This window comes from Phaeodactylum tricornutum, chromosome 23 (genome assembly GCF_000150955.2).
Source record: "Phaeodactylum tricornutum CCAP 1055/1 chromosome 23, whole genome shotgun sequence".
Lineage (NCBI taxonomy): Eukaryota > Bacillariophyta > Bacillariophyceae > Surirellales > Neidiaceae > Phaeodactylum > Phaeodactylum tricornutum.
The window spans coordinates 157,690-172,495 of NC_011691.1; the positions used below are offsets into that span (position 1 = coordinate 157,690).

The 14,806-nt window shown below is 51.5% G+C and overlaps 7 protein-coding genes across 7 annotated transcripts; 2 read left to right on the forward strand and 5 right to left on the reverse strand.

Moving 5' to 3' along the window:
• Positions 1-177: 177 nt before the first annotated feature.
• On the reverse strand, positions 178-1,601 carry PHATRDRAFT_49598 (predicted protein). The gene has a single exon (XM_002184372.1). It carries the CDS (start codon positions 1,457-1,459, stop codon positions 371-373), a length of 1,089 nt encoding a protein of 362 aa, XP_002184408.1. The 5' UTR covers positions 1,460-1,601; the 3' UTR covers positions 178-370.
• A 654-nt stretch (positions 1,602-2,255) lies between these two features.
• Positions 2,256-4,142, forward strand: PHATRDRAFT_49599 (predicted protein). The gene is made up of 4 exons (XM_002184278.1): positions 2,256-2,722; positions 2,752-2,832; positions 2,874-3,175; positions 3,279-4,142. Exons 1-4 carry the CDS (start codon positions 2,328-2,330, stop codon positions 3,878-3,880), a joined length of 1,380 nt encoding a protein of 459 aa, XP_002184314.1. The 5' UTR covers positions 2,256-2,327; the 3' UTR covers positions 3,881-4,142.
• On the reverse strand, positions 4,133-6,844 carry PHATRDRAFT_49600 (predicted protein). The gene is made up of 3 exons (XM_002184373.1): positions 6,694-6,844; positions 5,480-6,475; positions 4,133-5,438 (listed from the first exon to the last, which is right to left on the reverse strand). Exons 1-3 carry the CDS (start codon positions 6,766-6,768, stop codon positions 4,305-4,307), a joined length of 2,205 nt encoding a protein of 734 aa, XP_002184409.1. The 5' UTR covers positions 6,769-6,844; the 3' UTR covers positions 4,133-4,304.
• A 781-nt stretch (positions 6,845-7,625) lies between these two features.
• Positions 7,626-9,542, forward strand: PHATRDRAFT_49601 (alanine glyoxylate aminotransferase). Its single transcript, XM_002184279.1, has 2 exons — positions 7,626-8,177; positions 8,355-9,542. The coding sequence occupies exons 1-2, from the start codon at positions 7,849-7,851 to the stop codon at positions 9,421-9,423; spliced, it is 1,398 nt and encodes a 465-aa protein (XP_002184315.1). The 5' UTR covers positions 7,626-7,848; the 3' UTR covers positions 9,424-9,542.
• Positions 9,543-9,552: 10 nt separating this feature from the next.
• PHATRDRAFT_49602 (predicted protein) lies at positions 9,553-11,438 on the reverse strand. Its single transcript, XM_002184374.1, has one exon. The coding sequence runs from the start codon at positions 11,339-11,341 to the stop codon at positions 9,665-9,667; it is 1,677 nt and encodes a 558-aa protein (XP_002184410.1). The 5' UTR covers positions 11,342-11,438; the 3' UTR covers positions 9,553-9,664.
• A 1,071-nt stretch (positions 11,439-12,509) lies between these two features.
• Positions 12,510-13,265, reverse strand: PHATRDRAFT_16065 (predicted protein; the record flags this gene model as incomplete). The annotated part of the gene is made up of 1 exon (XM_002184375.1): positions 12,510-13,265. A coding segment is annotated over one exon (756 nt), but the record flags the coding sequence as incomplete, so codon positions are not given.
• Positions 13,266-13,855: 590 nt separating this feature from the next.
• PHATRDRAFT_40347 (predicted protein) lies at positions 13,856-14,560 on the reverse strand (the record flags this gene model as incomplete). Its single annotated transcript, XM_002184376.1, has 1 exon — positions 13,856-14,560. The coding sequence occupies one exon, from the start codon at positions 14,558-14,560 to the stop codon at positions 13,856-13,858; it is 705 nt and encodes a 234-aa protein (XP_002184412.1).
• Between the last annotated feature and the right edge of the window lie 246 nt (positions 14,561-14,806).

Genomic DNA, 14,806 nt, shown 5'->3' on the forward strand with positions numbered 1-14,806 from the left:
ACCAATGCTCTACCATTGAGCCACGCGATCCACATTCACACGAGATTGCCTCGTCAAAGCTGTTTGGCGGTCGATGCTAATTGCACACATTCTAAACTATAAAATCGTATACAACGATAGGAAATCAATCAAGAATCAATTGCACAGTCAAACCGTAGAGAAAGATACTGAAATACTGATATATTGAAAGTTCTCTTTAGTATAGTCTATGTTGGCATACAGATATCTGGTGGTGACTGGACGCGTGCGCAAGGCATCGAGCATTGTTGGTAACTGGCACAGTATGGTGTGTGTATCAAGGTCTAATCATTGGTGTGTGATGGGTGTAGCAGTAGCGAAGCCTGACAACGAAATAGTGTTCGCTAGCGGTTTAGGCCCATTCCCAAAGCTGTTCCTGTAAGTGGGGGTCAGTCTCTTTATCTTTGCTCGTGGGGGTGGCGTGCACGATTTCGAGATGATTGCGGAGAAACGATTCGACGTGTTGGGGTTGAGGACGCCGCCACATTTTATCCGCGTCGGAAAAAGCTTTCGGCATTGTATTTCCAACTCGGCGCATTGTTCCCACGGCCGGCAAACGTTTTTCCATAGCACGGTACGTGGGAACATTCGGTGTCCAGTCGTCTTCGTCCCGAGCAATCGCCGTGGTCACATGGGCTGGCAAAGGCGAGGTCCAGGCTCGTTCGGAGGGTTCCCAATCGAGCGTTGCAAGAACCGCGTCTGGTCGAATTTCGGCTTCCGTGGGTTGGCGCCGAAGACGCTCTTGATGGGGAAAGGGGGCCGAATACTGCGAATGCGTTCGGATCTGAGAGGGACGAGGTGTACTCCAGATACGTTCGTTGGGTAGGAACAAGTCGTTACGCTTCCACGGGCTGTTATTGGTAGCCGTCAACGACCTTTGAATCGACTGGAGGTATCCAGAATGTTCCTGCAGGACAGAATCGAGAGCAGGCGTCTTCCACAGACGTTCCTTCGCTTTGTACGACCCCACCTGTTTCGTCTGACGGGTTAGGGTTGGATTGGGAAAGCGCCAGACGAGATCCACCGGCTGCAACCCATCCGGCATTCCGCGAGGTGTCGTTGGTGTGTTTTGCAAAAGCACTGAGGCTTGTGGAAAACGCCAAATTCGATCGTTCGGGGCCCAGATGGGGGCAGACGTCACTGACTTGCCGACTCGTTGCTTAGCGACAGTATCGCCGTTGGCAGGGAATCTCCACGTTTCCAAGTCAGTGGACGAGAGGGAACTCGATTGCGATTGCGTCAAAGGGAGAATCTCCGTGGCACTAGGAGCCCGCCACATACGATCCTCATCCGATAGACGAGGCGGCAATTTCGTATTGAGGCGTACGGTAGGATGAGCACCAGTCGAGTATGCTCGGACCGTGACGAACGAGGGAGCATAGTGTGCCAGCCACAGGCAGGAAGCCAGTGGTAGTAGGGCAGTCGATCGTGAGAATATCATGGTATTTGTTTGTTTGTTTCGTTCGCTGCAGCGAAGTGTTTCTATTTTATGTTAGGAACACGGCAATCACCACCGAATGAGTGTAGCCCTCGCAAAAACGAGAATGCTTGAAGTGTGAAACGTGAAGGGGTGTGGTACCTTGTGATAGTTTGTGGTGTGCGAAGCGTCGAAAAACCGAGAAAGCATTCGAACGAACGTGATGGGTTCGTCGCGTCGTGTTTCGTGTGATGTGACTTGAGGGGATGTCAAGGCAACAGGTCTCCCACGACCTGATGTCACGCCGTCGTCGGCATGTTTAACGTGATACTATTGGGAGACAGGATTCGAGACAGATTCTGGCTTAAATGGAAGAAGGCTTTGACACGAATCTGACAACCGTTGACACCCGACACCATGAAAGTGCAAAACATGCCAATCCCGTGGATCGCGTCGCCTACGTTGGAGCGAACGGACGGAACGACATCTGTAGCGACCATTATAGGCCCAAAACGGTAGCACGTGTACCGAGGGGTTGTAAATGTCCACATGCAATCGCCGTTGCCATGGTGGCTTGTATCATTTACGACTTTTTTGTTTCAAAGTTTCAAAGTTTTATTTTTGGAAATTGATAATCCCTGTGACGGTAACAGTACTCCCGGATGAGATCTACTTCGTGACCCAAAAGACGTGTGATTGGAATCTGGTTGATACACGAGAGCATTTCCGGGATATAATATTGAGACGGAACTCTGCCATGGTGTTGGACCCAAAACAATCCGTTGCAAATTTCCCTTCGTGTGCATGTCCTTTCGTTTCTACTCGATCTCGAGAGGTATTGTTTGTTAGGCAAAGCAATCCATCGCCTTTAGAGCGAAACACAAAGGCTTGAATGCCGACACGGATTGTCCTCAAGGAGGCGTCGCCACCGTCTCAGCTGACACCACGCAGTACACCGGCAACCGCCAGAAATACACCGTCTCCACCGCGCAACGTGCGTCTTCCCAATCGTCGACACCGCGACGCGGACCCGTCCCACATTAATGTCCGAATTACTTTTCAACAGCAAACGGCAAGGGATCGAACGAATGTGACGTCCCGAGCTTCATCGCGACGCAAGTCGGTCGCTAGTTTTCGCTCGTCCATTCTCCGAGAAATCTCCACAGCCCGTGACGGGACGGCAGTCGAAGACGACGACGTAGAACGTCTCTCCAGTGACGATATTCGAGCATCACCGCGATTATTGGGATACTTCTTTTGTATGGTGGCGGGAGCAGTCATGCTGGTGTCCATTGTACAGTACGTACCGACCGCAGTTTCGCACACGAGCTTGTTTCTGGTACAATCTTACGTCTGCGCTTTTTTGTTTTGGTTTGGTTCAACCCTATTCTCTCTCGGTGCGTTTTGTTAGATTCTATCGCGAACAAAAACTATTCAGCGAACTCTTGGATCAGGAAAAATTCTTTGTCGCGAGTACGGGTCTGGTTTATCGCTGGAAGCTGTGGGGTTCCATATACATGTCCGCCACCGGAACGGGTCTGTGCCTGCTGACTCTACTGGTGCACTTTGATACCGTCTGTTTACCCCGATTGTGGAAAAGCGTCTTTCAAGACGGGAGTACGGCTGAACGGAATCTCATTTTGTTCTTTATCTTGTTCTGGGCAGCCAACGTACATATTTGCACGTCTTCCTTGTCGGTGGGGGAGTCACAGGCCAATACCTTCTTTACCGCTTGGATTGGTAAGTGCAGTAGCGCAGGTGTAGAAGCGTTTGTCTCTCTTTGTTTACATAAATTATTTTTTGTCACTCACTATGAAACATTGCGGAACTTGGAAAAATCAAGCTTTTGGATCGATTGCCTTGAATTACACGGTGTGGCGAGAATCGGCGGGTCTACCGTCCCTGGCGGACAAGGTCAATTTTCACCAACGGGAAACAACGTACAACTGGATTTGGACCGGAATCTTTTCGGCAGTTTTTGCCGGATCGGCGACGGACATTTTCATCAATCGCGAAGAAATCACGCTCCGATTGCGGGACGAGATTTTGGTGCTGGAAAACAAGGAGTGGGTCATCGTCTTGGCTGTGGTTTGGACTGAAGTGGCCGTTTGTATCATGGCTGTGTTGTTTAATGAGTGGTTTCCGCAACCCATGACGCTGCCTGGTCGCATCCAGTGTCGGGGGGCATCGTATCGGTGTGTGCTGGGGTGGCGACAGTTGGAAGGGCCCATTGTCTTGGCCGCCTTGGGAACCAAGTTTTGGGTAATTCTGGAGTACACGGGGGTGGGTGGGGTTGTCAACGGCCTTTCCAATGGCTACTTTGGCGTCTGGGGCTCGTTCTTTAATAGTGTTTTTACTCTAGGGACGTGGCTACGAGAAAACAAGAACATTGAATACATCGTAAGGGAAGAAAGCGACGAAGATGAGCATCGAGTGAACTCTTGATAATTGTATCGGTTCACGGAGCTTCTGTAAGCCGGCCAGTGTGACTGTCAACTTGGACCATTGAGGAAAATTGCCGTGTCAAACCTGCAGACAATTAATTTGTGATTGCGCAGTTGAACATTCCCTATTGGGTCATTATCGAACTTGCTTTTGGGACATTCTCTTTCATACTTTTCGGAGCGATTCCTACAGTGCACCCCTTAGCCGTTGGATGCAAGGCAAACAGTAAAAGAATTTTAAACCTAACTGATTGCATCACGTTATGTAAACATGTGCGGCTAACTGAGTTTGTTTACCGACCAAGGGTGAGCACAATCATATATCCTGAATAAACAGTATGGCTCAATTCAACCATGCTTTTGAAGATGCCCTACCAAGACCATGTTCGACTAAACCTGCCGACCGTCTCAACCGTACCACAGGTCTACTCGTATTCGCCGTCATCTTCGTCGTCCACCTCTTGATGTACTTCCAGAATGCTGCTTCTACGGCGCCCCGGTGTCGACGTCACCTCGAGCGAGGACAGTATCGACTCGATCCCATCCCCGCTGAATCGATTGTCGTCTTCGCCAGGATTTCCCAATGGCAGAAGACCTCCATCGTCACCACCACTGACAACAAACGAAGGCCGCAGTGGGGCAATTCCTGACTCATTGCTGTCGACAAACGGAGGCCGTTGTGATGCTTGTCCAGCGTTATGGGCACCGTTTTCAATAGACGAGGTTTGCGGAAGCCTCGGTTCCCAATCCACTGAGCGAAAAGTAGAGGAGGGTCGCTGTGACGCTTGACCTGGTCCAGGATTGTAAGCAGTGGAGCTACGTTGATCGGATAGATCTGATTCGTCCGACTCGTAACTTCCGCCCTCGTTCAATGACGCCATTAACATTTCCACCATGCCTTCGGACAGGTTCGACAGCACGGACGAGTTGCGATTCGCCGGTTCGTACGTGCTGGATGGTCTGCGGACGTCGGTCGTCGCGGCAATTGGGTCCGGCTCTAGATCTTCGGGCCGCAATCCTTCGGCCCACAGACGACTTTCTAGTGTCATTAACAGTTGATCATCGGCAAACATTGGTACGGAATGGGTCGATGCAGATGCCGGGCCCATGCTGCTTACCGGCATCCGATCCGGCTTTGCCGAATCATGCGTAGCCGTGGCCGATTGCGTGGACCGACTGTGACTAGTGACGGACACGTTGGACGATCCGACGGAGCTGGCCGAGCTCGTGCTTCTGTCCACCGTGCCTAAGGATTCTCCCCGAATATTGGCGGCCGACAAGTGCCGGATTCGGTTGGCCAGTCCCTGTCGCTTTTTGCGTTTCTGCAAGCTTTCCACTGCCGCGTTGCGCATTGATTGTATGTGCAAGTCGGGAGCCGGGGGTGACAATAGGTGTATCGCAGCGACGGCCTCTTGTTTCACTTCCGACACTCGTTTTTCCGCCGCCGTAGCCGTGGTCGCAATCGTACTCGAAGTCACCGTGCTCCTATTGGTCGTCACCGAAGACGCATCGTCGTCCAGGGAGGAGGATCGCGGACCGGCCCAGAGGCCTTGCGATTGCTATTGATATTGCTAGATTCCATCAGCGCCCGGAGCAAAACTTGGGCATCGTGTGGGTCCAACACTTCGTATTCCGACCCGGGTGATTGACGATTCGCATCTTGGTTGTCTATATCTCCTACATATTGTTGTAAGAATCGTCCTCGCCAATGCGTGGTCACGACTTGGATCAAGTCCGTGACCATTTTGCTGCGCTCTGTTTCCGTGGAATTGTTGTACATGGTTCGTTTGATATCGACGAGGACGCGTATCCGATTGTTGCCGGTGTGATTGGTCACGAGTGATGTGCCATCGGTAACAAAGACAACGTCGAGTGGATTGCGGACCCGTACCAATGGTCGTCGACGCATCCTCCCGACGTGTGTCGTGGGAGTGACTGGTCCTGCCGACCGGCACCGCCGGTGGAGAGGAGCCGCGGACGGGAGACGTCGGGTGGTATCCGCGTCATGGTCGTGGACGTGGTCGTGTTCTGCACCGTTGTCGAGGTGGTCGTATTCCGCCGACACCGCTGGGGACTTTCGAAAGGAGCGTCGGGCATCGGTGCGGGTGGATTTCTTTTTGGAATCCAACGCGGGGGTCATGGTTTCGGACACGCTGCGACGCAATAACGAAGGTCGGCGTCCCCGTTTCTTGGTGTTATCATCGTCGTCGTCGTTGTCTTCATTGTTGTGGTTGATGTGGAACAGTGGCGATCCAGACGTGGCCTTGGGGGACGGTACCGCCGCGATCCCGACGGGACGGACCGAATCGGACGCGAGCAGGGAATCCCGAACGAATTGTTGGACCGATAATGGATCCAACTCGGTCCAGAGAGGTTCCGTGGATATTGTGGGGACTGCCGCTGGCGGAGACACTGTCTCGAGACTGGGTGTTGTGGCTGTTGATACTGAGGGTGTTATTGTTGCTGCTACTTCTGTAGTGGTAGCAGACGTGACCCAAAAGCGACCCTGCGGTTGACACTGTGTCGTCACCACGTGGATTAATTTCTGCACCACGGCTTGTACGTGTTCTTCTCCCCGTGTTGGCTCGCATTCGGACTGGTACAGATTCAGCAAGACTCGGAAACGATTGTTCCCTACGTGTGACGACGACAACGACGAGGAGGAGATGATGACGGTGGGTCGTACAAGGACAAGACCAACGTGTCGGGGAGATTAGTACACGCCGCGTCGTCACGAATGTACGGTTGAGACTGTAACAAGACGTCGTAATTGCCAATGATCGAGTCGACGGGGACCGTTGGGGAAGATCGTACCGTGGCGTCGTTTCGGTGCGGAACGGATACCGGACTACTCGGGCGTGCAGGAGGTGATGACGACGACAACGACATGAAAGGAGGATGATGCAAGTGGAGTGGTGTCGACAGATCGTGGATAGAACGTATGATACGGTACGGTTTGAGACGCCTCGCCTCGTCTTTGCTACACACACAATCCCCAACACTCGCCCCGATCAGTCAAGGTGTGATGCGTTCGGCTCCGGGGAGAAAAAAGGAACCGGACCCAAACGTATCCCAAACCGGTCTTTTTCGGACTTATGTTACACAGTTCTATCTACCGTAGCACTGGGGGTAGACTGTAGTTGCTTCGGTAGGTACGTAGGTAGGTAGGTTGAATAGTAAGTAACTGTACTCTTGGTACTGAATCAACCCGTGCGCGTGTCGGCGGGACCCTTCGTATCGGTCGAACGGGTAATAGTGAGTACCACTCGTACGTCACAGGGCGTGGCGGGACACGTTCGAAGGAGGGGGGTAGAGACACGCTCGCGACTCGGGTCACCCCGTATACAGACCCGACTACTGTAGGGTGACGACATACTGTCACGGGTAGGTCTGTCCGACTGTGAGTATATCACGAGTGTCAACTTCACGAACCGGACGTCACGGCATGTGACGTCACGATTCCCTCACCCCCCCCCCCCCCCCCCCATCAAGGTCTGTTGAGGGGACCCTTCCGTGACAACACGTCATCCACGACAAACGTCGACGTCAGTCCGCGCCGCAGGATATATCTATAATCTATATTCGTTGGCGAGCATTTGGGTCCGTTCCGACAGGGAACGAAAACCTGCGACGACGAATCACGAAAGAATACGCCTACAATTGACTGTGAGAGACTTTTCGACGGGGGAAGTGCGAATTCTGGGCCCCGAGTTGTTCGTTCGTGTCCAAATTCGCCACGCCAAAATCTTTCCTACCGTACCAACATCCAAATATCGATCGACACCTACATACATACATCTTATCAATCTGTATTGCATTGTTGTTGGATTGACAGTCAAGGTTGATTCACAGTCAAGATTGATATCATCATACTGATCATTCGTTTTGTATTGATCAATCTTTCGACGAACGACTGTGACGTTGATTGATTCATTCCTTGTTCGACTTGACGACTACTTTTACCACAGTATGTTTCGATCGGTTGCTTCTTTGGCGTTGCGCGGTAGTATTGGTACTGGACGAGGCGTTGCACAAAGCCCGCGCGTCGTACCGTTCGGATCGGCCGTCACGGTACGCCATTCCAGTAACAGTCACACGAACAGTAGTAGTCACACGCCGGAACGCTTGCGGTACAATGTCATTCCCAAGTCAGACTTTGGAGCCTTTAAGGAATATTCCGTCATTCACACGGACCGGTCCTTGAATCTCATGAGTGATCCCTTTCAACGCGTCATGCGGGATCTTAACGAACTACTCAAGGTCACCTACAATGCTGATAAGGTTGTCATCCTACCCGGGTACGTACAGTTGTGAATGTTGTGTAGGTTTAGGGTGTGTATATCTGTGTGTCTAGTTGTGTGTATTTGTGTAGTGTTGTTCCAGGTTGGTGGTGTGCAAAGTGAACTCTGGGACCGTGACTGATTATCGCACCATTGCGACCCCAACCCTCACTTATATATCATTCCCCACTGCAGATCCGGTACGTTTGGCATGGAAGCCGTAGCTCGTCAGTTTGCACAGAACGAACACGTCATGGTCATTCGCAACGGTTGGTTCTCCTACCGCTGGACCGAGATTTTCGAAATGGGGTCGTCCGAACCCGGGGTGGAAGCCGGAGGTGTCGGGGCCGGCATTCCCACGTCCCACACCGTCCTCAAGGCCCAACCCGTACCCGTCCCTGGGAACGACACGGGCAGCAGCAACACCAAAACGACACACTTTGCCCCGCATCCCATTCAAGACGTGGTCTCACGGATTCATCAGGAACGACCCGCCGTCTTGTTCGCTCCCCACGTCGAAACATCCACCGGTATGATGCTTCCCGACGAATACATACAAAAGGCCGCCCAAGCCATGCACGACATTGGTGGACTCTTTGTCCTCGATTGCATCGCCTCCGGAACCGTATGGGTCGACATGAAGGCGCTTGGGGTGGACGTGCTCATCTCCGCACCGCAAAAGGGATGGACCGGTCCACCCTGCGCCGCACTCGTCATGATGAGCGACCGAGCCGTCGCCCGCATGTCACAAACCTCCGAAACATCCTTCAGTATGAGTCTGAAACGATGGGCCGCACTCATGGACACGTACGAAAAGGGCGGATTCGCCTACCACACCACCATGCCCACGGATGCCCTCCGCGATTTTCACGAAATATCCGTCGAAACCTTGCGTTTCGGTCTACCCGAACTCAAGACGGCACAATTGAATTTGGGATGGTGGGCTCGTGGTACCCTCGATCGCAAGGGTCTCGTCTCGGTAGCCGCACCCGGATTCCAAGCACCCGGTGTGCTCGTTTACTACAGTCCCTCGCAAACCGACAATCCCGTCATGATGAGCTCCTTTAAGGCGCAGGGACTCCAAATTGCCATGGGCGTGCCTTGGAAAATTGACGAACCGGAAGGCCTCAAAACCTTCCGCATTGGACTCTTTGGATTGGACAAACTGGGCAAACCCGACGAGACGATTCGTGTCATGGAAGAAGCCTTGGATCAGGTTTTGGACAGTGTGGGGCACACGGCCAAGAGCAAAAAAGTGGCCTAGACACATGCAGGTGTGGGTCGCGTCTCCACTCCATGTTTTCCATTCCCACGGTGTGCACCCTCTTGTCTCCTACTATGTATGAACTACCATAAGCACTAGACGTTTCTGCTTTTTTTCTATTGCCATTTACATAATTGCACCCATTGGGGCTAAGATTCCGGTATTTCTATTGGCTCCTGTCCACGATAGGTATCGGTAGTTCGTGAGGCGTTTGTGTCATTGTGCTCACAGTCGATCCAGTCTAACCAAACCCCGCAAAGTTGCCCAGCCAGAGTAGGACCATTCCACCCACCAGCGTTTCGGCGCCGAACCACCAGGGCTTACCGCACACTTGTATCCACTGCTTCGTTCTCCTACCGCTACTGTGAGACGAACGTACGGATTCTTCGTCGCCATCGACCGGAGTGACGGGGGTTGGTTCGCTCACAAGAGAGGGTTGGCGGGTTGGCGCCATGCTCCCAAATCCCATATCAACAACCGACGGTACGCTGCTGGGACCCGAGTTGGAACCAAAACGAACGCTCGGTAGATTGCTCAGCACGTCACGCGGCGCCCCGGTGGGTACCGCACTCGGTTGGTCACTGGGATTGCCCACGGGCGTAACACTCGGAACTTTGCTAGGCATGTCGCTGGGGACAGCGGTAGCGACGGGGGAAACAGTGGTCGGAGCACTCAGCAAATTCGTCAAAATGAATGTTTTCGTTGTGTTGCAGCCGAAATTCCCGTCTACGCGTGCCAAGAGTACTTTCGTTGCGGCGTTTTCCAGCCAATACAATTCGACAAAGCTTGCCTTGACGGGTTGGAATGTCAAGAAACCGTCGCAGAACTGGTCAAAAATGGTAAAGGAATAGCTCTGGTTTTCCGGTAAACCGATTAACTCTGTAATCCAAACATCTGTGGCCTCTGGTCCGTACTCTGGACCGGCGTAAACGACATTGCCACCTTCGTCTTTCAATTCAAAAGTGGTCTCGGCCGGCAGCATATCGTACGCTATCTCAATTCGTAGGACTGGCGCTTCATCTGCTATCCCGGGACAGTCGGCCGGAGGATTAAGGGATAATCGACATACCTGGTCGGCAATCCAACGACTGATGCCACTCACTCGAGTGTTGACACCAGAAAAGTCGGGGAGCCCACAGCCAACGCCAAAGGAAACAATTCCCACAACAAGCGTCCCATCGCTTGTTACTACAGGACCACCGGAATCTCCTTGACAGGTATCCCGACCCCCACCCGGGAACCCAGTACACATCATTACGTCTGGTTCCAGCTCGACGTTCGCGTACTGAGCGTTGCAAGTGTCGAAATCGACGGCGAGTAGGGTCGTCCGCATCAACTGTGTTGATCTTCCGCCCTGAAACTCCGTCGTACCAAAGCCCATTACCGTCAGGTTGTCACCCGTCATTGGATTCTCCTCATTACTGTTAATTCCTATAGTTTCCTTTTGCGACGGCTTCGTCAAGCGTGATAGCATGGCATCATGAGAGCTGGTCTGACTGTGAATATCATAGTCTGCGTTCCGAATCTCCATATCGATTGTGTGGAACTCCGCACCTTCAGTTATTTCACCAAACCGATGATGGCCGATGAGCACACCTTGATCAAATTGCCCACTGCAGTGAGCAGCGGATAGAATGATATCGTCATGAATCAGTGTAGCCCCACAAATACCGGAACCGGGTGAACCCGACGACGATGCATACCAGGGAAACTCGCCAGGTATTGCCTCCTCACCACCAATGATGCGCGATTCTACGCGCTTGGCGTCATTGGTCAATGGCTCTCGAGCACTGCTAGAATCCACCAATCGATACTCCGATACGGACCACAAAGCCGAAGCAACCGCCGCCGCCCTATACACCAATAGGACGGCTATCACGGTAGCTGTCGACGAACTGGAGCGCAACCAGATCAGCATGCTGTCATGGAACCCCGCTGCTGAACTCGGATACCCTTGCGCAATGGCAAAGACCGCTGAGTACCCTGGTTAAACTTCTTTCTTAGCAATAAGCAGAATGTTACTACTAGTCAGAAAATGGTTGGGCAAGCCAAAAGGCATCGAGCGAGGGGCCCAAGCTCACTTTTCCCCTCCGAACGATGTCCGGTGGCAGAAGGGCCCATGAACTCAGTCATCTCGGAATTTTATCACTAAATCTAATTGGTTGAAAAGTCTGGACGACATATAATAGTATGGTATGCGATAGAGTTTTGGTCTAATGATATTAACTGTAAAGAACCGGTGAAAGTTTGACTGCTTTCTCTCCATTGCAATAGGCGAACGAACGACCTCCTTGGACCAATGCACGAAGAGGAGACGCACGAAGTATATCGACCACTACTACCAATTGAAACTGAACAACAGACCATAACGCTGCTTCGGTGAGAGAGCCACGAATCCAAGACTATGTATGATCGGATAGATTCTGTGTGCTCGAGCAGACACAGTGTCGTGTGGCGGAGTCAGAATTCTTTTCGTTAATTGTCTCATACCTTTCAGCCTACAAATTATCGTTGAAGCCATTTCCAAAGAAAGCATCAGAATCGCAGAGCAGGAACTCTTCTTCAGACACAGCGGAAATTCCCTTCAGTTTGAGTTTTTGGTTAAAACGGTGCCAATCGGATCGAAAATGTGCACGATAGGAAGACGCATTGGCAAAATGACCACCGCAGGTATTGCATGGCTTCCCTTCCGTGCTATTGCCCGCCACATTTGTTTGGATAGCGGGATTTTCGAGTTCCTTCTCGACTGGCTGCTCTTGGGCGCCTTTCTCTTGCAGCCGTCCTACATTGGCAAATAGTTCGTCGCGGTCACGCCTCTGTGCCTTTTTATTCTTTTTCTGAGCTTTTCGTTGACTACCACGTCGGGACGACCCGTCGTTTCCTTGTAAAACATCTTTTGTGCTGCTATATCGCTCATCCTCGCCAGCACGGCTAACGCCGTGTGTCTGTAAGCGTATTTCTTCAATTTTGTCCACCAATTCTGCGGCCTCCTCGTCAGATGAAGAATATTCCGCAATGCTCGTCTGCATTCCCTTCCTCGAGTTTTCAGGAGTGTCATCTGTTGTATTGAAATGCAATTCCTGTTCCAGCTCGACATTTCCTTGTTGAGTAACGACTTGCTGGAGAATCTCTAGTTTCCCACTTTGAAGCCGACTGGCAAGTTCATCTAGTGCTCGGTACATGGACGGATCCACCTGTAATATGAAAACGGACGACTGCGTAGCGGAATCGTTTGACTCTTTAATAAGACGATGCGGAATATCCTTGAGACCTTCCTCCACCATCGACTCTTCCCCGCGTGCGTATTGTAGCGACAATTCCATCTTGGCACGCTCAATAGGAATCACATCTTTCAAAAACTTGACTGCATCCAAATATTGTCGCTTGATTGCCTTGTGAGTCTGAACTGCGTAATTTTTTTGCAATACGTGTTTGATTTGTGAAACTGTATACGGTCGACAGGTGTCAGGATGAACGCAGTTGTTGGCCACCCACGTCGCGATTTGACTCAATGTATTTTGAATCTGTTGATTACGTTCCAGATCTGATACCTGCAGACTGTTGCCCTGTTCCAAGATAATCTTGGCGATCGCTTCCTCGTCGTGTGTACCAAAGGCTTTTTCGAGGTCTTTGGTTTTAGCGAATTCTCCTTTCGAAACGTTGGTAAAGATCCGATCTGTCTGTAGTACTTCCGAAAGATCCGTCTCCAGACCCGCGCGGAAATCCATTACCTTGTTGCGGTAACAAGCGATTTCGAAGCGTCGGCCCGACCTGTTAAACCGCACGACTGCTACATTAGTCAGTCGGACTTGGTTGATGGGCTGATTGATTTGACGCGACATGGATCCAGGAAGAACTTCGGTGCTGATAGGGGTTCAATGACGAGATCTGCTTGCTACACTAGTTTTGCGAGATGCTATCTTTTTGCGAGCAACGATAGTGTTGTCATTGAAGCATACGTCCGCCTACGGGTTTTTCGATATTGTTTGTTTCGCTTTATTTGAATGGGATTGACTGTGAGTGGGCCAACTTGATGGACTCGTGGAGGAGTTACTGGTAAAATAGGGGGAAGCGAATCGAAGGCCGGACTACCGAAAGGTGAGCCAGACAGACGTGTAGTGGCAATCGTGGCTCTTGTGGGATTGTCCTATACTCGGTTGATTTGTCTATGAATTTGAAACCCACCTTTTACTGAGTTTGCCTGGAGTCTCCATGTATTTACTGTTAGCTCTAAAAAGCTATCTCTGGAACCTTACGTCACCTTAGTACATGGTGCGGGAGCATCGATCAAGTTTGAGCTTCTAGTTTGGCGAGTATGGCAGGAATGTTCCCAAAAGCCCTTTTGAAAAAGGCATCAACTTGGCGCACAGGCTCGGTACAACCGACGAATGGCAAACAATGAGTCGCCGATGTTTCGTCTGCAACGCACACATCAAAGCACAGATTCCTTGGTGTTTGGCAACGGCAAAGCATCGTCAATTTCCTCTGGCGAATACCCTAAATTCTGGAGTTCCTTGCGCTGCTTCAGTAATTCAAACACAGTCCTGTGACGCTCCTGCGCCAGTTTTTCTTTGGCCAAATCCTCTTCAACGCGCGCCACATGCAATTTCACTCGCTTCACTTCACGCTCAGCCACAGTCTCCGCTATAACTCCAGTTTGTTTCGTTGCTTCCGAGTGTAATCGTCGGGGCGGCCGGTTGGCTTCCGCATTTGGTGACGGAGGCTGATGTGGGTCGGAATTAGCGTCCAGAAATTCCAACGGTTCCTTGTGCATACCCCAGTCGGGACAGTGGGGACATTTTCTCAAGTGCACGATACAGTCGCGGTACGTCCGGCGGATATCGGTGGGTGCGTAGGCCGCGTGGACATGTTCCAGCTTGCTCGTATCGGCGTTCTCTTCCGCCAGTTTCCGGTGGTAAACATCCACACAGGCCGCGCAGTGCACAATGGGGACACGCAACTGTGAACTGTGATAAAATCGGCCGGTGGGGACGAACAGTGTATAGAGCTTTGCGTGCTTGGACTTGCGGCGGCCGTCGGTTGGCAGCGGTGGTGGTGTCGTGATATTTCCCACAGCTGGGGGAACGGAAGCGAGCAACAAATGGGAGACTTCGTCGGAGCTACTGTCTACCGACATTTTGGGGAACAACGTGTGATGCGGAAAGGGTATGTTTTTTTGGTTGTCCAGATTCAACAAAAACAAGCCGAAACGAAACTGGTGGAAAACGCAGCCTACGCGTTCCTACCTCGTTGTACACGCAGACATTCTCTGTTTTGTTGTTTTTTGGGTCTTTTTGTTAGTGATCCGACGATGCAGCAGAGATGAGGAGGAATCGTCCAATGTCTATTTGTTTTGTTTTGCATCCAATTCGCAAATTTGTAT